This window comes from Vicugna pacos, chromosome 12, assembly GCF_048564905.1.
Source record: "Vicugna pacos chromosome 12, VicPac4, whole genome shotgun sequence".
NCBI classification, from domain to species: domain Eukaryota; kingdom Metazoa; phylum Chordata; class Mammalia; order Artiodactyla; family Camelidae; genus Vicugna; species Vicugna pacos.
In genome coordinates this window covers 10,179,924-10,207,383 of record NC_132998.1, presented here as the reverse complement: position 1 = coordinate 10,207,383, position 27,460 = coordinate 10,179,924, and the positions used below count along the sequence as shown (strand labels likewise).

Below are 27,460 nucleotides of genomic sequence, written 5' to 3'. Positions count from 1 at the left end.
TGCCTCCCAAATTGATGAGCTCCCCACTTCCTCATAGAAGAACATGATAGAAAGAAATATGGAGGCAGTAAGTACTGAAGAGAGGAGGGAATTCGTGACTTGCTGATAACCCGGTGCCCACTGTATTACAGTAGGTGCTTAACTACATGGACTCTGGAGCCAGACTGCCCACGTTCAAATCCCAGATCTGTCACTTACTAGTAGTGCGACCCTAGGGTAAGTTACTTACTCTTCCCGTGGCTGTTTTCTCATCTGTTAATTGGAACTCCTAGGATTGCTGTGAGCATTAAATGAGATTATTTCGACCAGTTGCTTAGAAGAGGATGGGCACTTACTAAGAGCTGGATAAGAGAATCTGTGGATGAGAAGTCCTGGGGGTGGAGAGGCTTTGAGAATTCAAGGTCCAGGAGTAGAGAGTATAGCTCAAGTGATAGAGCACATGCTTGGCATACACAAGGTCCTGGGTTCAATCCCCAGTACCTCCTCTAAAAATAAATAAATAAATAAACCTAATTCCTACCCCCTCCCCCAAAAAAGAAATTCAAGGTCCAGAGAGCTGGGAATTTGGAGAGAGAGGCACAGGGCAAGGCTCAGAGGATGAGACTAGGAGGCCAAGGAGCCCGGGACAGGAGTAGAGGACACGAAATGGGCGAAGCTGGAGCGGGGCAAAAACGAGGCCCTCCGGCAGGGAGAAGAGGTTGAGGCCCACACTTGACCACAGGGATTTTTGAGAAGGAACTGGATGTGATGTCTGTGTTCACAGGTCTGTCTCCTCTACAGGGACTGACTGAAGCCACAGTGCTTGTCTCCGAGCAGGTGTCCAGTGAACATCAGATGGGTTGGAGGAGTCCAGTTGCTGGAGGAGCAACTGGGGAGAAGAGGGCTCCTCTTCTGGGTGGGCTTCAGCTGGCTGAGACCTCTTGCCCTTCCCCCACAACCATGGTTGCCATGGCAATGACCCCTCCTTCCCCATAGGCCCTGTGGTTTCCTCTAGAGCTTCTTTCACTTTCTTCTTCTGCTTTTCCTCTCTCCTCTCCTCCCCTACTCCCACATCCTCAACCTCTCCCCCATACGCACAGGTCATTGGTGAAGACAGCCGGGCTCAAGGTAAGCAAGGCCCTGGGCAGGGGGTGGCTGTTGAGGAGGTCACAGAGGGCAAGGGGAAGAGCCCAGGGGCGCAGTGATAGAGGCCAAAGGAAGCGGGGCTGAGGCTGGGGTGTTGCAGGGGTTAAGGCATGCAGAGACATGGAGACATATTAGGACAGATGGTAACAGAGGGGGTCCTGGAGGGCGATTGGGTCATGGGGAGAGGGTGGGGTCAGAAGGAGCAGGGGCAGTGACTCAGAAGGTAACAGTGGGGCCACAGAGGGTGGGCGCCTCATGGGGTGAGGGGTTGGCACCAAACAGAAACACTGTAACTTAGATGCACATTGTGGTTCTTGTCTTCTGGGGCCAGAGACCCTCATGAGAACCAAATGAAACTTCAATGACCACCCCCCCACCCCACCTCCCCAGAGAAGGGCAGGTATGCAGAATACATAACTAGGGGTTGGGACAGCCGAAAGACCTTTGAGGCCCAGTCACACCTTCCCAGAGGTCCACAGGGTCCAATCCAAGCACCTATACCTGGTGGCTGTGAGAGGCCCAGACACTCAGGGTGGGCCCGTGTGGGATCCCTTCCCCCACCCAGGTACATTTCATCCTATTTCTTTAGTTCCCATAAACTAAAAAAGCTGCAAAACCCACCCTCCTCACCCAGTCCCTCTCCAGGTCAGCTGGTCATTTCCACTACTTCCTCCTAGAGGGAGCCACATGATGTGAGTTTCCATCACTTTATTTTGCAAAAATAGAAAACTCAGCAATATGCAATACAGCGGGATGGAAGGGCGATGTAAACAGAGGGGAGGGGACAGCACCCTGACCCCCCCAGAGAAAAAGGGGAGCCAGTGGGAATCTTATTTGGCAGCTAAATACAAACTGGGGATTGGAGGAAGAAGGGAGGGGTCATAGGGGCCCTGGGCTCCCCCTCCCAAGACCCCTGGAGGAAGGGGTCAATTCCAGGGTGTAAACAAAAGCTAATAAATAAATAGAGGCTTCCTCTGGGTCAGGGCGGGATCAGCTAAGCAGTGCCCACCCCCCTCTCCCTGGGCTCTGGGGGTCAAGGGGGGAAGGCACTAGGGGGAGAGGGATCCCTTGGCCCCTCTGTAGTGTAAGAGGGTCCCTGCCCCATGGCTGAGATGAGGGGCAGGGGGAGCCCAAGGCACATGACAGGGCTGGGGGCAGGGCCTGTAACACAGGGCAGAGGGTAAATTCTGGGCCCAAGCAAAGAGGTGCAGAATGGACCTACATCTGTCCCTTTCACCCTCTGACCCCAACCCCCACAGAAATGCAGGGCCCAGCCTGCCCCACTCTGACCTGGCACGAGAATGGGGCACAGTGGGCAGCGTGCACCTGGCTGGTGCCTTACGCAGCATGAGGCACCAAGGGCAGGGGCAAGAGGGTGGGCTCAGCCCTCCCGCTATGCCCCACTTTTGGTCTCTAGTGTTCCTGTTTGCTCCCAGAAGCCTAAGCACCGGGCAGAGGAAGGGGCTGTGGAAGGACAGGGTATTCCTCCTGCCCTGGGAAGCCTGGGACCCTGGTGTCTAGGGGTAGTGCTGAGGTTTTTAGAGTCCAAACCCAGGCTCACCCCTCTGCCCTCTGTCCTGGAAGGAACAGGGTAGGCCCCCAAGACTGGGGAGGGAGCCGGTTAGAGCAGGAAGGGGATGAACACAGAGGCACCCCTGGAAACTTTGGCAAAAACAAGGAGCTCATTGGAAGGGGTGGGGAGAGGGCAGAGCAGGTCCTCCCCCAGTCACTGGTGGTGTCTGAGAGATGGTCAGTCTGCTGCCTGGAACCCCAACCCCCACAGCAGGGGAAGTCAGGGGCCTTGGTCAGGGTGGGGGCTACGGCCCCCTTTGCCTTGGCCCCCTGGAACTTCGTCCTCGCTGGAGGCCTTGGGGTGGGGGCCAGGCTGCGAGGAGTCGTCCTCAAACATTTCGGGGTTCTCCAGCATCTCTCGGATCAGGGGAGGCATCGGGCCCGGAATCTCCATCTTTAGGGTAATGGCCCTTTCTGCTCCTGCAATTGAAGAGCAAGGAGATTCACGGGGGCAGAGGCACAGACCCTTAAGGCCATCTCCTTAATCTTTCTCTGACTCCACTCTGGGGACTCCCAGCACAGGCCTGCCGCCTCTCTGTCTGCCTCTCTGTCACCGTCTCTCTACTCTAGGGTTGCTGGGGACCACCCCTCTCCCTGGAGCCCCTACCTGTTTTCTCTGCTAAGCCTGCTGCTCATTTGTCCCATCCTTTCAGGCTGTCTCCTCAAAGATCACAGTGCCCAACTTCCAGTCCCAATGCCTGGACACCACTACCCTTCCCCGTAATGTCTATAGCTTGCCAGTTGTTCCTAGGGCTGTGTTCTCTTTTGGGGGGCTGTTCTCTTTTGGGGGCTTTTGGGGGGGTAATTAGGTTTATTTAATTTATTTATTTGTTTTTTATTTTAACAGGTACTGCAGATTGAACCCAGGACCTCATGCATGCTTAGCTAAGACTAAGCTACACCCTTCCCCTGTCCTAGGGCTGTTCTTAATAACATTTACAACTATAACTAATATTTATCAAACATGATCTGCCAGGCGTCCTTCTAAACCAGTACTGTCCAATAGAACTTTTGTGATGATAGAAGTATCTCCACTCTCCAGTGCACTAGGCACTGGTCGCACATGGCTACTGAGAACTGGAAATGACATCACTGCACCAGAGGAACTGAATTTGTAATTCAGCACAGCTCTAAGCCTGCTGTGTGTTAACTTGTCTCATCCTCACAAAACTTAGGAGGTAGGTTTAAGTACCGCCCAGTTTGCAAACAGGAAAATGAGGTATAATAAAAAAGGCATTTGCCCATACTGTCCACACTAGCGTGTGGCAGAGCTAGGATGCCCGTGTAGGCTGCCTGGTTCTCACCCATTCTGTTCTTGTCTCTGCCTGACCCTGGAGACCAGCAGCTCCAGGAAGAGAGAGGGGAGATTCACTTCCGACTAACCCTTGGTGCTGATGCCCCGGAGGTCGGTGATCTTCATGAGCATCCTCGGGAACATGTAGGGTTGGCTGGGCCGCCGCCGCCGGGCATAGAGCCTCAGGGCTTCCAGCAGCGGTTCCTGTAGCTTGTCCACTTTTTCAGGTTCCTCCAGGTCCATGCGGTCTGTAGGGACAAGCCCAGGGGAGTGAGAGAGGAAGAGATGGGAAAGACAGTGACAAGTGACTGATCCCAAGTGGCCCTGCCCAATGGCCCTCCAGGTCCCAAACTCAGACCAGGAGCCCCACCCAGACCATGTCCCCTGCTCCACACTCTGTACAGTCACCCCTTCAGCAAGAGGCTTTCTCTAGTAAATCACTCTTGCCCAGACCTCTATGTCAGCACTAGTATCTGGGTCTCTTCAGCTCCCCCTAGCTCTGCCCCTCTTTTTGTCCTATGTCCCAGGCTGCCAGGGAGTCTGTACTGGAACTGAGGAGTCTGTGAATAAGGGCAAGGTCTGGGCCTGGTGGGAGATTAGGTATGGGGTGTGGCAAGAAAGTAGCCTGAGCAAACGCCAGAGGGCGCTCCCGCACCTCCACAGATGAGGCAGATGGCACTGAGCAGCCCTGTCTCCGTGTCATCCATCTCCAGTGGCAGGAGCTGCCCAGCAAAGGCAAAGACGAGGTCTGTGAGGGGCCCAAAGCCGGCGTTGTGCATCTGGGTCCGGTTCAGGGTCAGCCCGTCGGAGAAGGTCATGGTGTCCTGCTCTGGGGTGTACCTTGTGCAGATCCGCAGCATCTGGTGGTGGGCGGGGGGAGGGTGAGTGAGGTCTCTGGGAAGGAGCACGTAGAGGGGTGGGGAAAAGAGGGAATGAGGGGCAGGTGGAAAGTGAGGAGGTTAGGTCCAGAAGGAGGGCAACCTGAAGCAGACAGTGGGAGGAAGGCAGGGAGGAGGAGGGTCTGAAGCTTGGAGGGAAGATAAGTCAGAAGGAGGCAAGGCATCCAGAAGTCTAGATCAGATCTAAGAGGTAGAGGTTAAGACAAAAAGAGCTTGGATTCTGAGGAGATCTAGGGAGTCCTAGATTGGGAGAGAGAATGAAATCTATGTGGGTCAATTTCTTGGTCTCATATGAGGGTCAGGCTGCGTTGGGAGACAGGCCACAGGGCTTAACCTACCAGGATGTCCAGGCAGGCAGCCTTGAGCAGAGTGATCTGGTCAGCAATGCTGAGCCCTGTAAATCCAGGCAGCCGCTTGGCAAACTCCACAATCTTGATGATGCACTTGGTGGCCAGCTCGCTGAACTTGTCCCAGAGCCCCAGATCCAGCTGCACCCGGTGGTCCGCACTGGAATTCTGTGGGAAAGACAGATGAGAATACAAGCTAAGGCCCACCTCAGGTTGGGGAGGCTGTCTTCTTTCTGCCAGTCTCCCAAGCTTTCCCTTCTGCATTCAGATGCCCTCCTTGTCATCAGCCCCACCAGACCACGGCCTCCCACACAACCCCTACCCATTCTCCAAAGCCAATGGTCCCCTGCCCTCACTGGGGCCCTACCCGCTCCTCACCGTGGTGTATTTGCCCAGCTGGCAGAGCGAGGGGAAGGTCTCCTGATGGGCTTTGCTGACCTTGGTGATGAGCTCTTCTAACTGGGGGCTCAGCTCATAGCTATCAAGTGACCCTTCTTCCTTCACCTCTTTCTTTTTCTTGTTCCGATCATTCCGCACAGCTTGGGAGGAGGCACAAGGAAAGGGTCAGGACCCTTAGAACCTCCCTCTGAATATCCCCTCTCACCCTAATTTAGGTCAGTCCTCATCAGGAACATCCATTCCCTGGGACCCCAGTTTGGACCTCAGTCTCCTTGACTCCTACACTAGCTCCCATTCCCAGGCTGGCTCTCCCCAGCCCCACCCAGGGCCTGCAGCCCCTGCTCCCTCCCCAGGCCATTAGGCTCCATCCTGCCCTTCCTGTCACCCTGCAGGAGCTGGGGAGGGGGGGCAGGATATGCAGGCAGCAGGATATCCACTTATAGCCTTGGCAGCACAATGGCGCAGGGGAGGGGGGGTACCCCAGATCCACCTCGGGCTCAGTCCTGGGAGAAGGGGAGGGGACTGCCAAGCCCCACCACCTTCCCCATGAAGCAGGGAATGTGCAGTGGTAAGCCCCATTCACTCATTCGGAGGAAGGAAGGGAGAATGGGAAGGGGTGGGGTCTCCTGGGTGAATGGAGCTAATCAAACAGGACTGGAGGGGAGGAGGCGGTACTCCAGGGCAGGCTGGATCTCAGAGGTCAGGGAAGTGGGGGTGGCCAGTGGGAAAAGGGTGGCAACCACAGGCTAGGACAGACTGCTCCTGCCCAGGCAGGCCACGGAGCCTACCTTCCTTGGACATGCCAACTTCAAAGCACTTCTGTAGCCGGCAGTACTGGCAACGATTCCGGGTCACCTTGTTGATGATACAGTTTTTGTCGCGGTGACATGTGTACACCATGTTCTTCTGGATGCTACGGCGGAAGAAGCCCTGGAGTTGGGAGTAAGGGAGGGTCAGTGAAGCAGGAGGCTGGGTGTACTAGCCCCTCACAGGCCTTGCAGGTTACCCCAGGTCTGACCCAATCAATTAACCACCTCTGCGCAAAGCAGCCCCCTCCCACCCCAGAGGGATAACCACTCACACACAGTGAGTCTCTGACCTCACCCAGTGAACTCTGGATGCCTGATGCACTTGCCCCCACCACGTACACACCTTGCAGCCTTCACAAGAGCTGACCCCATAGTGGTAGCCAGAGGACTTGTCATTGCACACGAAGCACGGCTTGTAGACCCGAGGAGGTGGAGGAGGGGAGGGCGAGCTGGGCACCATCTCCTCGGAGCTAGTGCTCTGTGTCTCCACCGCTGGGGGGAAGCAGTGATGTGAGGGTCAGGGGAGAAGGACCCTTCAGATTTCTAGGCATCCTCATCAGACACCTACCCACCCATTCCTACTTCTTCCTCCGGCTCAGAGGTGCCAACACCCTCGCCACCGCGGTGATTAAAAGTCCCAACAACCCGTATCCAGTTCCCTAGTAAACACTTCCAGAAATTCCCAAACAATCACTACAACTTTACCTCCCAGTCTGGCCATCTCCCCCTACAATGATGCCCTACATGACCTGCTCAACTCAAAGTCCAGGTCCAGGCCATTCTGGAAGTTAACCTCTCTGGGCCTCAGTTTCCACAGCTATAAAGTGGGTGTGTGGAGGGGTTATGGCCCGTGGCTCTGAACTCCCCAGTCACTCCCTGTCATATCAGTTCCCTGTCAGGCAGCCTACCTCCTACCACTCTCCTCCACATGAGACAACAGATCTGGGGTCAGTAGGCAAGTCAAGGCCACCTGTAACTAGCACTGGGCTAAATGACCCGCTGGCACACTCAGTAGTCTAGAACCTCATTTTTCTCTCAAGCAGTACAGGGTGGACAATCCTTGGGCTTATCCCTCTCACACCACCCCCCAAACAGCTGCCAATGTCCTTTCCCCCAGAACCCGCTAAGACAGTGGAGCAAATGGGACACAGGTATTAGGAAAGTAGGTTAAGGCACGTGCAACAGCCTTATTTTACACCTGAAGAAACTGAGGTCGAAAGAGGGAAGTGACCAGCCCAGTGCCACACCACACTGCCAGCTAATGATGGAGCCAAGGTTCTTGGCTCTTCTGACCAGATCTCCATGGCCTCACCAGGAGTTAGAGAAGCTGGAAGAAGGGAGACAGGTATTTGCTCTGATTCTCAGGTCTAGAAGCTGTTGGGGGTGTAGCAAACCGGAGAAAAGTCAGGTGACAGTGGGTAAACAGGGCCGGTGGGGGAGGGGAGCCATCGCTGGACCCTCTCTGAGGGATGTCTTCACTCCTAAACTTCCCCACAAGTACTCAATCACAGCTCCAAAGAGACCTCAGCCACGCCACGCAGAGTGTGTGTGGGGAGGACACCCTCTGTTTGCGAGGCTGCTGAATAAACGTTTTTTGTGTGGTTGATCTTCAGAGGCTGGAAAAATCTAGAAATTAAATTATTCAACCGGTAAGACCTGTTGCCCAAACGTGGAGGGCCCAAGTTAATGTAAGAAAACCCTAAGACCCTCCCTAGGAGTGCCCCTTGCTTGCACCCACCTCACGAACACCTTTTTCCTTCTAACCTGCTGCAGCCAGCCCACCTGGTCAGAAGTCCACCCAGGCCACCAAAAGGGCAGAGGAATGCCCGGGATGTCCGGGTCCCGGGCCAGCTCCACCCTCCGCATGGGAGGGAAGCCCTCCCTGCCCCCCAACACACACAGACACTCGATTAGCATAAGAATCCAGCTGGAGAGAGATTCCCCAATGAACAAGGAGAGAGGAGGGGAGGGGAGGGAAGAAGGGTGCCTGGAGTCTATTCAGCATGGAGCGGGAGATCCAAGGGGGCTGGTGCTGAGAGATGGGGGGGCGGGCTGGTATGCCGGAAAGGCCAGTCCCAGTGTCCTCTGAGGGCACACGTGCTGCCCACAGGCCAGTGCGTGGGCTGTTGCTCACTCGGTGTTGACGCCCTCCCTGCCCGCAGAGCGCTGCTTCATTTCCTCTCTTGCGAAAGGGCCTGGGTGCGGTCAGACTGGCATGGGCCTGTGCCAGCCAATTATGAGACTGGGGGCGTCAGGGAGACAGGCCCCCTGGGGGCAGCTTTTCTTGTCTACGTGGTACTGTCACCCCTTCTCAGCACCCTTCTGGCACACCCCCTCCCCGAAGCCTAAAGTGCAGTCTAGTGGCTCTGGTCAAGCTGGGGGCGAGTGCGCAGGAGGCTAATCGGTCAACTCTGCTCAGATCCCTTTCTCAGCCCTGAGACCCCACCGTTGGGATGCCGCTTCTTGGCTAGGCAGGGGCCCCTGCTGGGGAGGAGGGGGGTGGGCTCTGGGTTTTTCTCCTTTTAAAGCCCAAATTGCTGAAATTGAGGAAATTCCTGGCCAGGCTGAGCGGAGCTTCAAACAAACTCTTTATAACCGGCTGTAAACACTCCCAGCTGCGAGGCCCAGGGCTGAGAAGCCTGGACTCACAATCTGACACACACCTCCTTGGAGGCACTCTCACACATCAACAACACACAGGGCACAAAGCAGGCACATTACCAGTGGCGTCCTGTACCCCAACTGGACCCTGGCACAGAAGAACTCCGAGGCAGACACAGAGGAACACTCACTCCAGCCACACCGCAGGAGGTGGATGCACAAGTGAGAGAGCGGACACACGACACCCATCACTCACTTCACAGTTGCAAGGGAGCAGCTCTGCCACCAGACAAACACCCACGGCCTGCCAACGCAGCACCAGGACACCGAAGCCACCAAACACAAACACACCGAGTGGTCCTCCCCTCAAAGGACATCTTTCCTCCCCAGGTTTAGGCACACAGGTCTAAACTACTTTCTCTCTGAAAGTGTGTCGAGCAGGTCTGAAGGCCACCAAGACCCTAGAGGCCAAAACTGTTGGTCCAAACTGAAATGCAAAAGCACATTGCCAGCCAAGTCCCAGGGGCTTCTGCGGGCCCCGAAAAAAAAAAGATGGGGCCCCTGCCCAGCCCCCACTAAAACCCTTCCTGAGAGAGTCTTTCTGCCTCAGCACCCCTCCCAACAGCCCCAGTTCCCCATCCTATTGGGCCAAGAAAGGAAGGTGAAGAATTACAAGGATTTGGTGCAAGGCAGTAGTTCATGCTTTCTCGGCCCTTTAAATGCTACGTTTTTCACTCTTGCCCCACCCCACCCCACAGTACGGTCTCCTGTTTGCCACCTCCTCCTTCCAGTTTCCCAGTTGTTGAATCTGAGCAGCTCTACCCTGGAACTAAAAGACCAAAAAAAAAAAAAAGTCGATCTCGTAAACAGCGCTGCCGAGTGCCAAGGAGCGAGGCGCGTTGGCGGGGGCTCAGTGACCCCGCGCACGCACTCCCCGGGCGCCCGCCCCTTCCCAGCGTGCCCCCCAGCTCCGCGTCCCCAGGCTACTAGCGCCATCCTAGCCCCCGGGAAATTCGGGGGTGTTCCAGGCTTCTCTCCCGGCCCCTCCCCAGCCCCCACCCCCGCCAGGCACTTCGGCCCGGGCTTCAAAGCCGCCTCTCATCTGGACTTCATTTTTACTGCCTCTCAGTCCCCGGCTTTTTATTACCGCTCTGGAAAGGGGTTCCAGGGCCCCAGGCCTGGCATCTCCCATTTCACAGAGAAGGGAAGATGGATATTTGGGGACCTAGGAGTCGTGTTCCTCGGCCGCTGCAACCTCCAGGCCACCCTTCACCATACACAGACTTTGCTTGAAACTTTTTGCTTCCTACTAAAGTTGCAGGTTGGAGCCATAGGAAAAAGTGTACACAATCCTACACACATTTCCTAAGATTTCTTTTTTCAGTGGGGGTGGGGGCGCCAGAACACAGCCTGGTCCCGCTGTGTGCACAACCCCTTCCACACCGCACGCAGCACACACAGGATGCACGCTCAAGCACAGCACTTTCCAAAACCGCCCCCGCAGCCACGAAGGGCACACGCCCTCCCGGCCTCGAGCCACAAACATGTGAACCTGCCAACGTTGGCGGAGGGCGACGCTGCGTGGAGAGACCCCTACCTCCACACCCGCACCTCCTGGCCTTGGCGCTGCACACTCCAAGGATGCACACGCTCTGCAAATAATTTTTTTACACTTCCAGCTGCCCACATGGAAGCTACAAACGCCACCCACGGTCCTGGGTGCCATAGCCCTCCGGGGCCACTGGACATGCCGGCACAAACTACAAACGCACCGTGGCCTCTCCCTATTCCCGGGAACTCTGGAGTGGCATCAACCACAGGTCCTATCTATACACCCACCGTAAACACACACACACACACACACACACACACACACACACACACACACACTCCAACATACTACTGCACACACCCAAAGGAGTCGCTTAGGCCCCCACGTTTAAAGGGCCAGTACCTCTCTTTCCTACACACCCAGCCCGCACATGGAAAGGTTCAGAATCTACGCTTGCACCCCAGGTCCACCTTGTACACACGGAAAGAGCGAGCTGCTGCCTGTCCTGCACCCAACCCCCCACCCCCGGGCTCGGGTACCTACATTGCAGACTGGCTGGTTGCGGCCAGGCAAAAGACTCGAGTCCGGCGAAACAGGAGCTGCCGGTGGCTCTGCGCAGCAAGCCGGCCCCGGGTCCCGCCGCCCCGTACAGCCGTCGTGGACCCGGGGCAAACGTTTCCATGCAGTCGTACATCGCGACCCGGCTTGGAGGGAAGCTGGGTGCTAGAACACCGAGGACCCGCAGCCGATTCCCCCTCCTCCCCCGGCGGCGCCCCGCTCCTGGAGGGGGGGAGGGGGAGGGCTAGCATAGGGCGCCGGGCTGCATGGGGGGTAAGGGGTGGGCGGGGAAGAGGGGTATCCCCAGCAGGGGAAAGGGACTGGGCGGGGCGCAGAGCCGGGGCTGCCGCTCCAGCCGCGGTCCGGCTGTCTCTGGGCGCCTCGGCGGCTAGCACTGGGGAGACCTTTTGTAAAAGCGAAGCCCGGAGGGGTGGGGGGTGGGGCTTGGAGAGCGAAGGGGGCCGGGCACCAAGATGAGCAGAGCTGGGAGTGGAGCACGCACATACACACACTCGCATCTCGGCGCGCGCGCTTGCTTAGACACACATCTGTGCGTGCATTTATCTTGGCAGGCACCACGCATTTGCAAATATGCAATAGTGCACATGCATGTCTGCATGCGCATAAAATCAGAGGTGCACACACGTTTGTGCAAGCACACCTGGCTCGGGAGAATGCTTGCAAGGATTCTCCCTCCACAGCCCCGAGGCTTTGCAAGCTTTTGCACTTAGGCGCGTGCCCGGGTCTGGGATGGGGGAAGGAGTGGAGGAACCGAGCACACGCATTTCCCTTCTAGTTTCCCCCTCCCCCTAAACACTCCCTTTTTCGTACAAGTCAATACAAGCAGGGGTGTCAAGGAGGACCAGGGAGAGGAGAACATGGAGATTCCCTGCGCAAGGCAGTTCTCCTGAGCCCGGGGACCTGCACTACCTCCACCCCCTCATTCCCAGGCCTGGCTCCTCCCTCTCCCTCCGCGCGCGCGCGCGCTGCAGGCCCGAACAGCACATTCCTGCGGCTCGGCGCGCGCGGCCTGCTCCTTCCTTCCCGTCCTCTCCACCCCCGGTTGGAGGGCCGGAGCGCGCTCCCGCCATGAACTCTCCGGGAACCCCCCTCGGGGCGGGTGGCCGGGCGCGCTCACCTCCTCCTGACCCGGCCCCGCCCCACCCCGCCCAGGCCGTCGCCAGCGCCGCGGCGGAGTCCCCCCGCCCCTCCAGCGCAGCCCGAGTCTACCCCTCCTAGCCGGAGCGGTCCTCCCTCCGCCGCGGCCCGGGCCGCCTCCCTTCGAGTCCCCTAAACCCCATCCCGCGGCTGACACTCCCGGAGCGCCTCCGCTGTCTCTCCCAGGGCCCCTTCCTCGAACCTGACTTCACTTTTAGAGCACAAGACTCCCACCCCAAACTGTTCCTGCCGTGCCAACTGCGCCTCGGACGACACTGCCCTCCTGAGTGCCAACTCCCCTCCCCCAGAGTCGCTACCGTGCCAATCGCCCCAAAGTGTCAGGTACCCCTCTCAGAATAACTGCGAGTCTGGTCGGTAACTGCGCTCAGAGCCATCAAATACCGCCGCCCCCCCAACGCAGTGGCACACTGCCCCTTCTCCCCTTCAATGCCACACTTAGTGCCCTTCGGATCTCCGAGGGCCGCCCCACTCTTCCCTTGCGGGCCCCTTCCGGGCACTGAGCGCCCTCGCCCGGCCGAGAAACGGGTTAGGGGGGCGGGGGCTTGGCCACGTCAAGAGTTTGCCCTCGCCGGGCCGGGCCGGATCGGGGACCCTGGCCCGGGGACAGCGCCAGCGGCGGCGACTCCCGGAAACCGCCCCCTCCCCCCGGGCCCCGCCCGCCGCCCGCCGTCCGGCCGCCCGGCGGGCCGGCCCAGCCGGCTCTGTCAGCGCCGCTCACACGGGGAGCGCCGGGGGAGCGGGAGCGGCGCCCGGCCCGGCCCCTTCCCCCGCCCGGCAGCGGTGGCTGGCCAGGGCGGGGCGCGCTTTTCTAAGAATCTGTTGTACCGGGTGGGGGGCGCACTGGGGTGCCGCAGGAGTGGGGCGCCAGTTTGGAAGAATAAAGAGCAGGAAGGGGTGCCAGAGTAGGCGAGGGAAAGGAAGGCAGGCGCAGAGGAGGGGCCAGGGTGGCTGCTGGGGACCGAGGGGGGCAGGGCTGGGAAGGAGGGCCTGGCTGGAGGATGAGGGGGCGCGGGGTGGCAGGGCCGACCAGGGGGCTCGATGCAGGGATGCAGAGGGAATGCAGTGCTCTTTCCAATCCTGCCTGAGCATCCTGTACTTACCCCCAGCCCCAAATACCCCATTCTGAATCCAGCCATCCCCCACAAAAAGAAAAAAGGGGCGATAGATTTCTGAATGGAACCTGGCTAGTGGCAAAAAAGTCACTTCAGTGCAAAATAAGGAGTATCCCCAAAACAAGGGGGAAGAGTCCTGATCAGTCAACTCTAGGATGTCATTCCACCCCCCCCTACTCTCCCACCCCCGCCACCCTTCCCCCCTTCGAAATCTGAAAGGTCCCAATTAAGTCAGGCCTGCCTGGTTGGTAATTAGAACCAGAAGTGGCCAGGCCACAGGGAGGGGGGTTGGGAGTGGGGCACAGGAGGAGTTGGGGGAGGGCTCCAGGAAGTCATGAGTCCTCAATAGCCCCCCTTTCTCTTTACCAGATGCACCCCACTCCTCATCACCCCATCTGTGTGTGCTTCCCAGGCACTGCAGGGAGAGGGGCCCTTAGAAGGGACCAGGCTTTGGAGTGTCAAACTCACCCTAATCCCCAAACCTCAAGACCCCATTCTAGACAGTCTTTGTACAGCCTTGAGGAGAAGGTAAAAGGATGAGGGAATCTAGTGCCCCCTCTTTCCCCCAAAGTCCCCCCAGCCCTTATTGCAGCAATTAGACCCATTAGCCTTCTAGCATTTCATGGGAACCAGATGTTCTCCACCAGCCTGGTGGGAGTATGAGGGGGGGCTGCTGCCTGACTCACCCCCTTCCCTATGATCCCCACCACCACGGCACACCCCTCCCAGCTAGAGCCCCACAAAGGCATGGCCCCAGTGGCAAAGAAGAGTTGTACACCTCCCCCACTGACGAGGCCATTCACACCGAGTCTGGCGAGGTTACCCCTCAGAACTTCCACCACCCTGGCAAGGATGAGTTTGGCCAACTAGGGGCTGTGGTGGGTAGGGACAGCTAACTCCTTCAGCATCCCTCCTTTGCTTCCCTCCTGCCACCTTCTGGAAGGGGCTGGAGGATACCTGACTCAGAATTCCTCATGCTAATTTCTGCTTTTCCTTCAAAACCTTCCCTCAAAAAACTGAAGAGGGATATTTCAAAGCAAACAGGGCCCCACCCCAAGGGTAAGCCCTAACTTAGGAGTCCCACCTGAAGGGTGATGGGAAGGGTCTCTGGTGGAGGAGGCAGCAGTGGAGCAGAGGAATAGGGAGGTGTGAAGGAGGGACGGGGCCCAAAGCAGGGCTGAGGAGTGCTGGGCAGGGTGGGGGCTGGGACCGGGTAGGGGGCCAGGAGAGGGGGGTGCAGCCTGGGCCCCAGTGGCGGCGGCTTGCCCAGCTCCCCCCGCCGGAGAGGTTTCCTGTTGCAATCAAAGCCCCGTTTGTGTCGGCCTGGAGCTGGAGCCCGAGCCCAAGCAGGAGAGACCAGGAGGGGAGGGGAGGGAGGCAGTCGGCTAGGGTTTTTTCCTGAAGGAGGCCTCGCTGCCGCCTGCTCACCACCGGGCCTGCCGGCTCACTCTCCTTGCCTCTCCCAGTGGCTGGATTCTCTCTGTGTCTGCGCCTTTTAGCCTTTGTAGTTCCCTCTCATCTTGCTTATGTCTCTGAGTCTCTCTTTTTCAGTTTCTTCTAAGTAATCTCTTTCTCTTCCTGTGCCAGCCTGCCCTGTTTTTCCATGTGACTGAGTAGGGGGCAGCCTGGGCTCCTTGCCCCAGAGACACTGTCCCCAAGTTTGGAGGACTAGCAGGGCAAGGTCCTCAGGACCACAGCTATCTCCTCAAGATGGGGAGAGGGGCAAAGCTTCCCTTCCCTCTCATCATTCTCTGTTCCCTGCAGTCTTGATAAAGCAAATATACAACGCACCAGTGTCATAAACACAGAGCTCCAAGTGGACACAGACACCAGGGTTTCATGCACGTGTGAGCAAGCACACCCGAACCTGCGCACATACACACACACACACACACACCCCTCTGCTCTCCCATGCACGCACTCAGGCCTGTGCTTGCCCGGGCAGCACATGCTCCCCTTCCCGCTCCCCTCCTCCACCATACAGTGGTTCTGAGATGCCTGCCTTACCCACTCAGGCCCCTGGAGCACCCCCCAAGAGGTGGAGCAAGACTGCCCTTCTCAACATGAATGTCTCTAAGGTGCTAGGGACCCAGCAGCAGGAGCCAGGAGCCAGTCCCAGGGAGAAGTTCCAGACTCCATCTTGGACCACGCTCCCTCCCACAGACCGGGGGGAGAGAGATTGAAGAGAGACCCAGACTCCAGGTGAGTGTGGCTTTGGCATCAGACTCCAGCCTCCAATTTCCCTCCATTAGACAGCCCAGCCAAGAAGGGACAGCAGGTCAGAGAAATGGGAGACTACTCTTTCCCCCTTCCACTGCTTTCCTGCGATGGGAGGTCTCTCAGACTCTGGGATCCCTTCCTCTCCCCCTTGCCTCCCTCTTATTCACCACTAGGTGCTGCGTGCCCTACTCCCAGGCAAGCTGTCTGGACCTGGGCCTTTTCTGCCTCCCCACCCCACTGCCACCTCTCTGCCCAGGCCTGTCCCCCTGCTGCCAGCCACACCCTCCCCAGCTACCTGCCCTGGTTCTGGCTCCTCCCTTGGATTTCTTCTTTCAGCCCCCCTCCTTCAAGGCAGGCTTTGGGGTTAAAGCCTAGTCTGACCCCTTTGCCTACCTTGACCTCACTTTGAACCATGACCTTGACCTCAAATTGTCCAGGGCACAGGGGCACACGGAGAACTTCACTGGGGCCTAGCTGCTGGCCCTCGGCATTCTCTCCCCCTCCCTCCTCACACCCGCTCCCTTCGTTGCCTAGGCCGGAACTTGGGAAAATCAAGTCCCAAGGGATTGAGTTGTACGATTCTCTGCAAGAAGTACATTCATGTAGGGAGGGTGGTTCCTTCCCACCTCCCAGACCCTGGGACAGATTCATGGAGTGTCAGTGAGGTACGGGAAGCCCAGCTGAGGTTTCCAAAAAGGGGGGCTTTGTACTCTCCTGTTCACCTGCATGCCACCCAAATAACCCCCGATGAACTACAGACAGGCCACCGGCAGGCCTCACCAAACACCAGACACACCGTCAGCAGCCCTATTAAACACTGCCTCACTCCTTACACTGATTCTTTGTTGCACACACTGGAATTCTGTGTATGAGCCGCGTCTCAGGGACATGCTGTGCACACACAACTGCCTATGGCCCTAGCACACATGCACATGCCTCCTCCAGATGAACACACTCTTTCCAGTAGAGCTGCCAGCCCCATCCAGTCACCCCTTTACACACACACACACACACACACACACACACACACACACACATAACCCTCTGAGTGCCCGCTCCTGAAGGCAGGGCCCCTTCTCTCCGCCTCTCTCTGAGCTTGTGCAGCTATAAAGGATGTGTCTTTGTCTTTCGGTCTTTTCTTCTCTGTCTCTGTTTCTGTCTCTCTGGGACTGTGCCTCTGCCCTGCTTTCCAGGCCTTCTCTGTACCAGCTCTCATGCTGACCCTCTACCCTACAGAGGCCAGCATCCCAGCCCTCCAGCTCACAGGCACCCAGGCCTGGAATGGCATAGTGAGGAAGGACAGCTACCAAGTGGGAGGAGAGAGGATCCAGAGGGAAGAGGAGAGGGCTGAGGCTTGCCTGCTGTCAGCACTCAAAGTCTTCACCCAAAGAGGGCAGGCCTGAGGGACAAGTAGGGATCTGCACAGCCTGTGGGCACCAGGCCAGACCTAGAGAGAGGGGCGGAGTCCAGACCCACATGGCTGGAGGAGAGGATGCTTCTGGAACACCCCCTCCTCCACCTCCCCAGGATTACTTATGGTACATGAGCTACCTTCTTTGCGGCTGTCTTCACCCTCCCCAGAACCAAGAGAGAAATTTCCTGACCTCACACATCCTTGGACACCTGGCACTTGATTCTTTTCCTCTATTTTTGTTTTGTTTTGTTTGGGGGGGAGGTAATTAGGTTTATTTACTTACTTATTTATTTTAGTGGAGATGCTGGAGATTGAACCCAGGACCTCATGCATGCTAAGCATGCACTCTACCACTAAGCTACACCCTCCCCCCCCTTTCCTTTCCTCTTTTTGCAGCCTCCCCCTAATTCAGAACAATGTCATCTCTTGACATAGAGTCAGCTGACTGGCCTCCCAGACCCTTCACTTCCCAGCCTGGCTCCCCATATCCCCAGCTGCAGGCTGGCAGAAGCCTCTGATGTCACCAGACCCACGCCTGCCTGCCCCTGCGAAGGTGTTCCTGCCAGTTGACTCACCCAGGAGGCAATTTCAGAGCCCCAGATTTTCGGCATGCCACTTTCCCATCCTGTCTGCACAGAACTCTCATTTGCAAACATTTCCATTTGCTCCACATCCAAACCCTCTCTGAACCACCTCTGTCACCTACTCTATTAGATCAGCCCCCCAGCTCTGCCTGCCTTCCTAACTGGGGTGATTTTCTCTATCATCCACCCACCAAATGCCCTCCTGTTACCACCTGCCCTCATCCCCCAAGATCCCTGAGACTCACACAGAGAGGCCATCTCCTTGGGGAGGTCAGGCTGGCCCAGGCCCCGGAAGCTAGGGCTCAACATCTCGAAAGGTGGAGACCCCCTGAGTGCCCCTGGGAAGGCGAAGGGGAAGCCGGCCCCTGGGTAGCCAGAGCCAGGCCCCAGGGCACCAGCCACAAAGAGTCGCTCCTTATTGGTGGCCATGGCAGCTGCAGTGTGGGAGGCTGAATTCCCTGGGGTCTGCAGTGGGCGGGGGACTTCTTCAGCCACAGCCCCCGCCCATGCCCACTGCCCTGGCCTGGGAGGCTCCGTGCCCGCCCTGCCTGGCCTGCTCACTGGGTCTCCAAGAGTCCTAAGGAGAAAGAGAGGAAAAGGAGGGATCAGAGAACGATCACGCTGAGGTTCCAAGCCCCATGGCCCTCTCCCAGGTGCAGTCTTTTCCCTCTTTGCTGCTGGGGTCTGGAATGCCCAGGCTCAGGCCTGTAGGGCAGGCAGGACAGATGCTTATGCAGGCTCAGAGAAACTTTCCCCAAAGGGTAAATTGAGTTTCTAAGGTGAATGATAGTCTTCAGACTCCTGGCAGATAGGACTCCTAAGCTGAGAAGTGATCATTAAATATTACCATGGGGCTGGACAACTGATTTAACCCTGACATCAATCCTGTGAAGTTGGAATTATGATCCCATTTCACAGATGAGGAAACTGAGGTTAAGTGACTGGTTTAAGGTCGCATGGCTGTAAATGGTGGAGCCAAGTTTCACACTCTCTATCAACCTGGAGAAAGCAAACATATCTCTGTTGTAGCTTGAGGGCACTACACCTCTCTGAAACACAGGCTCTGGAGCCAGATGACCTGAATTGATTCCCACAACTCGCCAGCTGCAGGACCTTGGGCGTATTACTTAATCTCTCTGTGCCTCAATTCCCTCATTTGTCAATTGGGAATAATAATAGGGGCACCTCCTAAGGTTGTTTTGAGGATTAAATAATTTAACATATGTAAAATGTCTAGGATAATATAGGGCACATGCTAAATGCTATATAAGTGTTTAACCTTATTTGTCTTGATACCTTCTCTTCCTCCATACTTCTCTTTTTTTAATTTTTAATTAATTAATTAATTAATTTTTAAACGGAGGTACTGGGGATTGAACCCAGGACCTTGCACATGCTAAGCATGCTCTCTACCGCTGAGCTATACCCTCCCCACAATATCTCTCTAAATTTGCATTTCCCTCTCTTTCCATCTTCCTCAGTACTCCCTCTATCAGTTTCCTTTTCCAATTCTGTCTGTCTCCAATTACCTCTCTTCAAATCCACAGATGCTGATGGAAGACCCTCTGTGTGCCAGGTAGGAAGGATTCTAGGAAACTCCTCTCCCTGTCCTCTGCTTACTTTGCTTCTCCATCTCTTCTGTCTCTTCTAGGAAGCCCTCCTGCATCCTGCCTGCCCTCAAATGTAGCATGCCGCCAGGGATTTTTAACCTGAGCTTAGGGGAAGGGGAGGGGGAGGGGAAGGAAGAAGAAAGGAAGTGGGAATCCTAGAGCCAGGCAGGAGGTCTCTCTCCTGATGCTCTGACAAGGGAAAGGTTGGCTTTCCCAGGAGCCTCAGAACCACCCAGCACTCTAGGAAGTTAGGGGCTGGGGAAGGAGAGTCACCCCAGCCTGGGCACCTCCTCAACCCACCAGAACCTTAATGGACTGAGATGAAAAAGGTCAGAAAAGAACCAAGAGAAAGTGAAACACATAGTGTCCTGGGGGTGGGCAGGCCCAGAGGTAGGTAATGGGTATTTCTGCATCTCTTTCCATCAGTCTTTGCTTCTAAGATCAGTATCTCTCAATCTTTGTACCTCTGCTTTTTTTTTCTTCCTTTCTTTTCTATCTCTCATCTTCCTTGGCCTTCAAGCTCCTGAGGGTAAATTGTCCTGGAGGTTACAGGAACTCTGACACCAAACCACCATCCTTCACCCAGTCCCAATGCATGAAATAGCCCCTGCCCCTCACTAGGCACCACCCACATCCACAGCACCCTGACTCTTCAGCCCAGTGTCTCCCCAAGCCCTAAAAGCTTCAGCTCCGAGCCCCCGGGGTCCCTCTCCTTTTCCTTCCCCTATTCCCTAAAGTCCTCATCCCTGGTTAAACCCAGGTAGAGCCAGGAGTTCGGGGCCCCTGAGGCCCCTGGGCCATAGCTCAACAGGCTGGGCCACATTCCAGGTGGATTAACCCCTCCAATGCCAAGGGTGAGAAGCTACTAGAGGTCCCCCCATCCTCCCCAGACTGGCTTAGACTGGGAACCTGGCTCTGCACTCCAGCATTTATTGTCTTTGCTTCTCAGCTGTAGGTCGGAAACAGAGACCTGAGGGTGGGGCAGGAGTACTTTGGGGGTCCCAGAAACGGATGCTCAGGCTCCTGGTCCTTACCGAGGAATGAAGCTGGAAGTGAGCAAAGGACAGCCCAGGTCTCTCTTGCCTTCCTCCTATTTTGCCTCAGAGAAGGGACTTGAGAATTGAGTGAAGAGAGAAAGGGGACAGATTCATCCCAGTTCTGAGCCTTGGTTTCTCTGCCTTGGCCGTGAAGGGGACGGTCTGAAGTCCAGGTTAGAGGAAGGGACCAAGTAATTGAACATAATGGCACAGAGAGTAAAAGAAAATCCTTAAGTAGGGACACAGAGGTCTGAGTTCTTTAGGGGACCTATGGAAGAGAGAACACACTTCTCTCCTCTCAAGATGCCCCCTCAGATGGAGGGGGGCTGACCAGGGGAAAGGGGCCCTTACAAAGCTGTCTCTTAGAGCTGAGGTGGAGTTGAGGGGAAGGCATGGATGAAGGGGGCTGCCGGATGGGGGGGCGTCTCTCTGCGCCCTGCCCGCTCCAGAGCCTGGAACAAAGCTGCTCTTGTCGGCTGCTCTCCACCCGCTGCCCCCCTCCCCTCTGTATAAACACGACCACCTTTTTCCATGACCCCATCCCCAGCCTGGGCGGAGAACCCAGGCATCCTCTGCTCTAGCCTGGGCCCCCAGCCGGCTCCCCAGGAGGTAGCGGTGGGCCCGGTTTTCCTGGCCTTGTGCCACCCTTGGGGGAGTCCAGACCCTTGAGTCTCCACCTCCCATCCCCAGGTGCCCTCCCTCTACCTCACTGGCCCCAGGGAGGGGCAGTGCCCAGGAGGTAGGCAGGCAGGCAGTGCCAGTGGAATGTGTGTGGGCATCAGAGGGCACGGGTAGGGTGGGGCAGAGGGGGGAACTGGAGGTGCCAGTTAGGTGGCTTTCTGAGCCAGGGGTGGGGGGGTGTGCCCTGTGCTGCCTACTAGGCTCTAAGCCACAGCATGTGTATGCATGTGTGTATGTGTTTCTCTATTTGGGATACCCAGGCTCCAGGCACCCTGCACACACTGCCTCCTCCCCCCTCCCCTGCCCTGTCTTTTCTTGCCTCAAAGATATGGGATACCACCTGTGGTCATCAACCCCAAGTCAGCATCTGAGGAGTGACAGAAGTAAGGGCAGGAGCCTCAGACTTGAAGACCGGGATTGCAGCTGCCCTTGGACGCGGGCCTTGAAGGGGCACAGTCATCTCAGCTTCTTGTCCTACAGACCCCTCCTCAGGCTCCCCTGCTCCCCTAACCTTGCACACTCTTACTCCCTGGCCACCTGCAGAGATTCCCTCCTACACACTGAGTCAGGCTGAGGGAAGTGAACTGTAAGTGCTGGAGGCAGGGAGGCAGAGAGGCAGCGTCCGCGGGGCTCCGGGACTGGGACTCCTGGATCCCCGCTCCAGTCTCCCTGATCTTCTTTTGTTGCATTCAGACTCCCCTCAAGAATACTCCCGAGGAGCCCCCCACCTTGGCTGGAGGGAGCCAAGACTCACACCCAAGGTTGGAGGTATGAGAGAGGGAATCCTGACTGCGCTTCAAGGGAACTTCATAGACCCCTATCCTATCCACTTGTCTCTCCAAACATCTGGACCCAGAGGGCCAGGATCACTTGCCTCTTGGACCTTTTCCTTGCCCTTTTGATGTCCGAGCTGTGCCATTCCACTAGGGAAGGAGGAACTTGGACCAGCGTGGACCAAAAATCCTCCCCTCAGATTCTCCAGGGGAAGCCTGAAGAAAGGCGAGTGGTAGACTTTCCCCGCAGGAGGAAACCCTGTCTCCCCTCCCACTCCAGGCACAAAAGTAGGGTAGAAGCCCCCTGGCTGAAGACTTCCCCCACAGCTCTCCCCGACTCCTCACCGCAAAAAAAGGGTGGATAAAGCCCAGCTCTGGCCAATCTGTCTAAAATCTTCCCCATTCCCTTCCCACATCAGGGCTGACCCCCAAGTCGGGGCCAGGAAGCCCCCCTCCACCCCCGCGGACGGCCGGACCAGTCCGGGGAGGGACTGACCCGCGTCGGTCCCCGGCGCCCCCGCCCCCGGCCCATCTCACCGGAGGACCCGGGCGTCCGCGGCGGCCGAGCCTGCTTCCCCGCCTGACTCACCTGGAGGGGGAGGTAGGGGGAAGGGAGGCCGCCGAGCCCCGAGGTCCCGGCGTCGGGCGGTCGCGGGGATGGAGCGTCGCAGTGGCAGGGGCTGGCGGTGATGGGGGGCTCTGGGGGGGCACGGGCTCTAGGCTGGGACGGTCCCGGGGCCTCTCGGAGCCCGCCCGCCCACGTGACCGCCCCAAAATATCCGACACATTTTCTCCCAAACCGCACACTGACTCTGCAGGCGGGGACACGGAAAATATTTTCTTTCTTTTTCTCCCTCCCCCCCCCACCTCCCTCCCAGCCTGGCTCCCTCCTCCCCCTCCCGCCCTCGCTCCTCCCTCCCCTGCCGCCTGCCCCTGCCCGGCTCCCTCCTCGGTGCCCTGGGGCTGGGGGGCGGGGGGTGAGGGTTTGGGGGGGGACTGGGCGGGGCGGCCCAGGACGCCTGGGTCTCTGCCCCTCCCATTCGCTGGGCTTCCGTGGCTCCGTACCCGGGAGGCCGGGCAAGGATGGCAGAAGAGGTCAGTGTCCTGGGCCCATGATGCCACCCTTTCTCTCTGGCACTTTTCCCTGTCTTGCCATTCAGGGGCACTGGTTGAGTTCTCCAGCCAGGCTGTGGTTCAGGGAGGCCAGTCTCTATACCTCCCCAGGGTAGGCAGTGGGGGCTGTATCCACGTCCTCCCCGGGGTGGAGTGACCGCGCAGGGATAAGCCAGGGCAGATGCGACTGTCTTTACCCTTCGCTTAGCCTTCACCTGCAAGTCAAAGTAGTGTCTACTTCCCCTTGCCTACCCAGGGAGCTCCTTTGGTCCCAGGAGCAAACTGGTTTGACTAGTGGAGGTTGTCGGGGGTGTTAAGGCCTGCGTTTAAGGACCTCCTCCCTCTCACCCCGCCTTGAGTAGCTGTGGGAGTTAGGGCTCCTGGGTCCCTGGCTGACGATGCCGTCCCCACCTTTAGGCTTGGGTCTGGAGGGGAGAGGCTGGGGAGGAAGGCAGGAGGAACTGTAGCTGGGAGTGGGAGGAGCCTTGGGCTGGGTGTGAAGGAGAAAGCCCCAGCCCAGGGTGTGTGTCTGCCTTAACTAGCGCCTGCCTGCCTGCCTGCTTGGTGGATGCGCCACGAATGTTGTTGACTCTGGGTCTGTGTATATATGTGCATGCGTGCGCCCAGAGTGCCAGTGTCTGATGGGGACATTCTCTGACTTCAACGTGACCGCTGCAGAGTGGGAACCCTGGGGTGTCAGTGTCCATTCTACTGGCGACAGAGAGAGAAGAGAAGGAGCCTGAAGTACAAATTCTGTGCACCCACAGGGACTAGGTGGGAGTGAGAAGGTGGAGAAGGGCAGCAGGAGTAGAGGGGGCTGGGCTAGGCTGGAGAGGTGCACCCAAAGGACCTTCCCCAGCAATGGTCCCGGGGCGGCCAGCACTGGGGACACCAGCTCCTGGTCATGTCACATTTTCCATACTGGAGAATACCACCCTGGGGGCTAGGTATCCTCCCTCCTGGGAAAGGCCACTTTGGGTAGCCAGAGTCAGGTGAAGGGGAGGGGGAAAGAAGGGGCATGCTGTGGCTCTCTCTGGAGAACAGGAGACGTTGATGGGGTGCAGACAAGGCCCTCCCTTTCACTCTAGGGGTGGGAAGAGCTGGGAATAGGTACTCCAGGGTCCCGTCCCCAGGTGGCCTGGCTGCTGTTGACTTAGCTTGGTTACCCTGGGAGCAGTTCTCAGCAGTGTGGGAGGGGCGGGTGTCGGGGAGTTGCACCCAGGCGTCCAGGCTGGGGTGGGATGGCACTCTGCCTGTGTGGCAGGGATCCTGCCAGGAGACTGCCAAGTTAACCCCTCCTTCCCTGGTGGTGGTGGTGGAGGCTGGCGGAAGAAGGGCGGGCCCGCTGTGGTTTGTGAATGTGGCCCTAATTCCCCCTCCCCCTCCCAGCACATCTGTACTTGGTTTACAGTGAATGAGTCTCCTGTCCTCATGAACTGGGCGAGGGCACCACTCCCTCCCTGGGCCCTGGCTGGGTATCCTGACACAGAACCAGACACCACCCACCCCTGAAATGCTCCCCCTGCTGGGTTGCCCTTTCTCAGCTCTTCGCCTTCTCCTTAGAGGGGCTCAGGGGCTGGCCCCTAGAGCTAAAGCTCTGAGACTGTGCAGCTAAGGTAGCAGATGGGGACAGAGAGGCTAAAACGGGGAACACAATCTTGGGTAGCCTGGAAAGAAAGAGTGGGTCTGTCTTTGCGCTCCTCTTTGTCTTGGTTTGTCTGTCTGTCTTTGTCTCTTCTGGGTGTTTGTCCATCCATTTGTCTTCGTAACTGTGGCTCCACCCTTCTCGCAGCCTCTAAGGTCCCCAGCCAACGACAGCAGCCAGGGGGCGATGCCCAGGAAGATCCGCTCCACGCCAGCCCTTCCCCTTGGGATTGCCGCGCCTCCGCCCCCGCCCCTCCCCAGGACCCAATGACTGGGGTCTGTTGGCTGCAGTGGTTTGGAAGTCAAACCAAATAGCCCAGGCAGATTAGGGAGCAAAGAGAGGCATTGTGAAGGGTTCAGATGCTCCTGCTCTCCATCTTGCATCCGAGCCTGTGTTCTGTCCAAAGATTCCAGGAGGAAGCTTGAGAAGGGGGTCTCCCACTCTGGAAACTGGTGGCGAGAGCTCCCCTCATTTCTCTTTCTCTTGGGTCATCTCTACTTCTAGGCTCTGCTCTGTTTTGTAGTTGCTCCCCTTAGCCACCAGGGCAACTTGGAGAAATGATGTCTTGGGAGCCTGAGGACCAGGCTTCCCTTGCTCCCTTCATCACGAAGACCAAAAGGACAGGAAAAGGATCCAGACCTGTCTCACCTACCCCGACTTTGCACCCACCTTTAATTGTCACTCTTGTCCCCTCCCCACCAGCATCCAGACATAGAATAGGTAATTTTCCCATACCCAGTCCAGTATTGGGGGGGTGTCCTATGCCAGGCTCAGAGGTGGCTAGCAGATGTCTGCAGGAGGTGGGGGAGCTATGTTACAACCCCCAAGGACATCATTAAGGCACGGAAGTACCATCGGGGCTTGGAGACCAGGGCACCCAGGGAGAGCATGATGAAAACATGTTTTGTACAACACGTGTCTTCTTCCCCTTCCTCCCCTGATCTTCCACTTCCTCCCCCTCAGCCTTCTCTGTGATGAGGCTGGTGCGAACATTTCCCCGGGTGCTTGCTCAATTCTACCCCTAGTATCAAGCCTATTCTGCTGCCTGCTGGTTTGTTGGCTCTCCTGGTGAGTGAGTTTGTGTATGGAAGGTCCTTACCAGCCTTAGAGCTGTCCAGGTCCTCGCATAGAATAAGGCCTTGATTTTGAAACACAGGATTTGAGGATTAGCCTAAACAACTCTAGGAATTTCTCCCCTGAACATGCACCACTCACCTGTTCAACAAGTCTTTATTAAGCATCCACTGTGTGCCAAGCACTGTGCTGGGCCCTAGGAATCCCAAGGTATGGTCCTTGCTCATGGTCTGTGGAGGAGTCAGACACTAACCACATAACCCACAAAAGTGCAAGTGATAACCAGTGTGGAGAGGCATAAGTACTGTGAGAAGGGATAGTAGGAGGATTTCCCCTCTAGCCAAGGAGATCAGGGAAGGCTTTTGGGGGAAAGAGTGAGAAGGAGAATGGAGAGAAGGGAGGGCAGTGGAAAAGTATGTGCAAAGGCCCTGGAATCAGGGTCCTGGCTCCCAGCCACCCTGCTCCCCCAGAAAGAAGAGGTTCCCTCCATTCCTGCTTCTCACCTGGATTTGATGTGCTGCAAGGGAGGGATGGTAAGCACCTCTTAATGGCCCAAGGGGGACCCTGGAACACCTGGTGACCCTTCCCTGGAATGATTCCACCCATTCTTTCATCTCTTCCTCCAGGAAGGGAAACAGAGGCACAGATAGGGAAGAGGAGGTTATACACAGAAGACAAGGCCCCACGTTGTTGGCAAATCCCTCAGGGGGAGGGATTCCTGAGTTTGCCCAGCTGGAGCCACGCCAGACAGAAAAGCCTTCTCCTCTGTGCTGTTTGACCATGCACCCTCCCTCTCTCCGATCCAGCCCTGACCTGTCCCGCTCCTTGGAACGAGGAGCATGTCTGCCTCCACGGTTGCCCGAAGTGTGTGTGAGGTCAGTGCTCCAGGTGTCTGCCAGTCCCTGTGTGGGTGGGTGGAGCCTTCTGTTCTGTATGGAACCTCCATCAGGGATTACGGTGTTATCTCTCCTCCGTCCACTGGGAGGCTTCCAGCTTCTCCTGCCCAGACACCAAGGTTCCAAGTTTCTTCCTTTCTGAAGAAAAGGGATGGAGGGTCCTTTGGAGGAGGGAGCAGGCTTCTTTGGGGCTGTGCCTCCTCCAGAGCTGGCAGAGGTCATGGGACCAAAGGGGTTATGTTCCAGCCCTGCTCTGACCCATTTTCCTCCCTGTGCCCACATCCCCTGGGGCCAGGGTGTTGGGTGGGGCCAGGCTGGCACCCCCGCACCCACACCTGGGACTTCCCTTGGATGGAAACTCCCAGAACCCTGGTATTCTACCTCCTCTGCCAGCTCCCACCAACCGCCTGGTTCACCTTCAGTCGATCTCCCTGTCTGCCAGCTCTCTACCAGACTACATCTCTGCTTTAGCCCTGAGGGGCCTGGAGGATGTGGGCCCACTCTGGGGCCATCTTTGATGTCTGGCTGTCCTTTCTAATGGACTCCTTTGAATAAAAGATTTGGGGCTGGGGAGGAAGTGGGGAAGCTCTCCTTTGTTGAGCACCTACTCTGTGCCAGGCAGTGTGCTAGGCATTTACATTGCTCACTTAATCCACACAGCAGTCCACAGAGGCAGCAGTTATTATCATCCCCATTTCATAGAGGAGGAAACTGAGAACCAGAGAGGTTAAGTGGCTTGCCCAATGTCATACAGTGAGGAAGCAGCAGAGTTAACAGGGGAACCCAGGTCTTGGTGGTCCTGAGCTCTCTTCACCACGGCAGGCTTCCTCCTCTTCTGCAGCTGCCCACCTCTCTGTGGGATGAGATACATGGGAAATTCACTTCAGTCCAATTCAGAAAACAGTTATTGAGCATCTGCTATATGCCAGGAACTGATTGGTGGCAGACCAGAAATACAAGGTAGGT

At 57.2% G+C, this 27,460-nt stretch overlaps 1 protein-coding gene across 5 annotated transcripts; it reads right to left on the bottom strand.

Moving 5' to 3' along the window:
- Window positions 1-1,818: 1,818 nt before the first annotated feature.
- Window positions 1,819-22,568, bottom strand: RARG (retinoic acid receptor gamma). 5 transcript variants are annotated; one of them, XM_031682936.2, is made up of 9 exons: window positions 22,356-22,568; window positions 17,911-18,242; window positions 6,789-6,937; window positions 6,425-6,566; window positions 5,616-5,776; window positions 5,229-5,405; window positions 4,647-4,851; window positions 4,081-4,239; window positions 1,819-3,117 (listed from the first exon to the last, which is right to left on the bottom strand). In XM_031682936.2, the coding sequence occupies exons 2-9, from the start codon at window positions 18,092-18,094 to the stop codon at window positions 2,918-2,920; spliced, it is 1,377 nt and encodes a 458-aa protein (XP_031538796.1). In that variant the 5' UTR covers window positions 18,095-18,242; window positions 22,356-22,568; the 3' UTR covers window positions 1,819-2,917. The 5 variants fall into 5 exon arrangements, with proteins under 5 accessions (XP_031538796.1, XP_006203100.1, XP_072828835.1 ...); XM_006203038.4 differs by having other exon boundaries at window positions 22,304-22,377; XM_072972734.1 differs by lacking the exon at window positions 22,356-22,568 and adding an exon at window positions 17,026-17,114 and having other exon boundaries at window positions 17,911-17,932.
- Window positions 22,569-27,460: the final 4,892 nt, after the last annotated feature.

Excerpts from the sequence above, each read along its gene's own strand:
- RARG (XM_031682936.2), bottom strand. The coding sequence starts at position 18,094 with ATGGCCACCAATAAGGAGCGACTCTTTGTGGCTGGTGCCCTGGGGCCT. Across the intron at positions 6,938-17,910 it reads CAAGGAGATGGCCTCTCTGT|CGGTGGAGACACAGAGCACT; the intron begins GTGAGTCTCAGG and ends GCTTCCCCCCAG. Across the intron at positions 4,240-4,646 it reads CATCTGCCTCATCTGTGGAG|ACCGCATGGACCTGGAGGAA; the intron begins GTGCGGGAGCGC and ends TTGTCCCTACAG.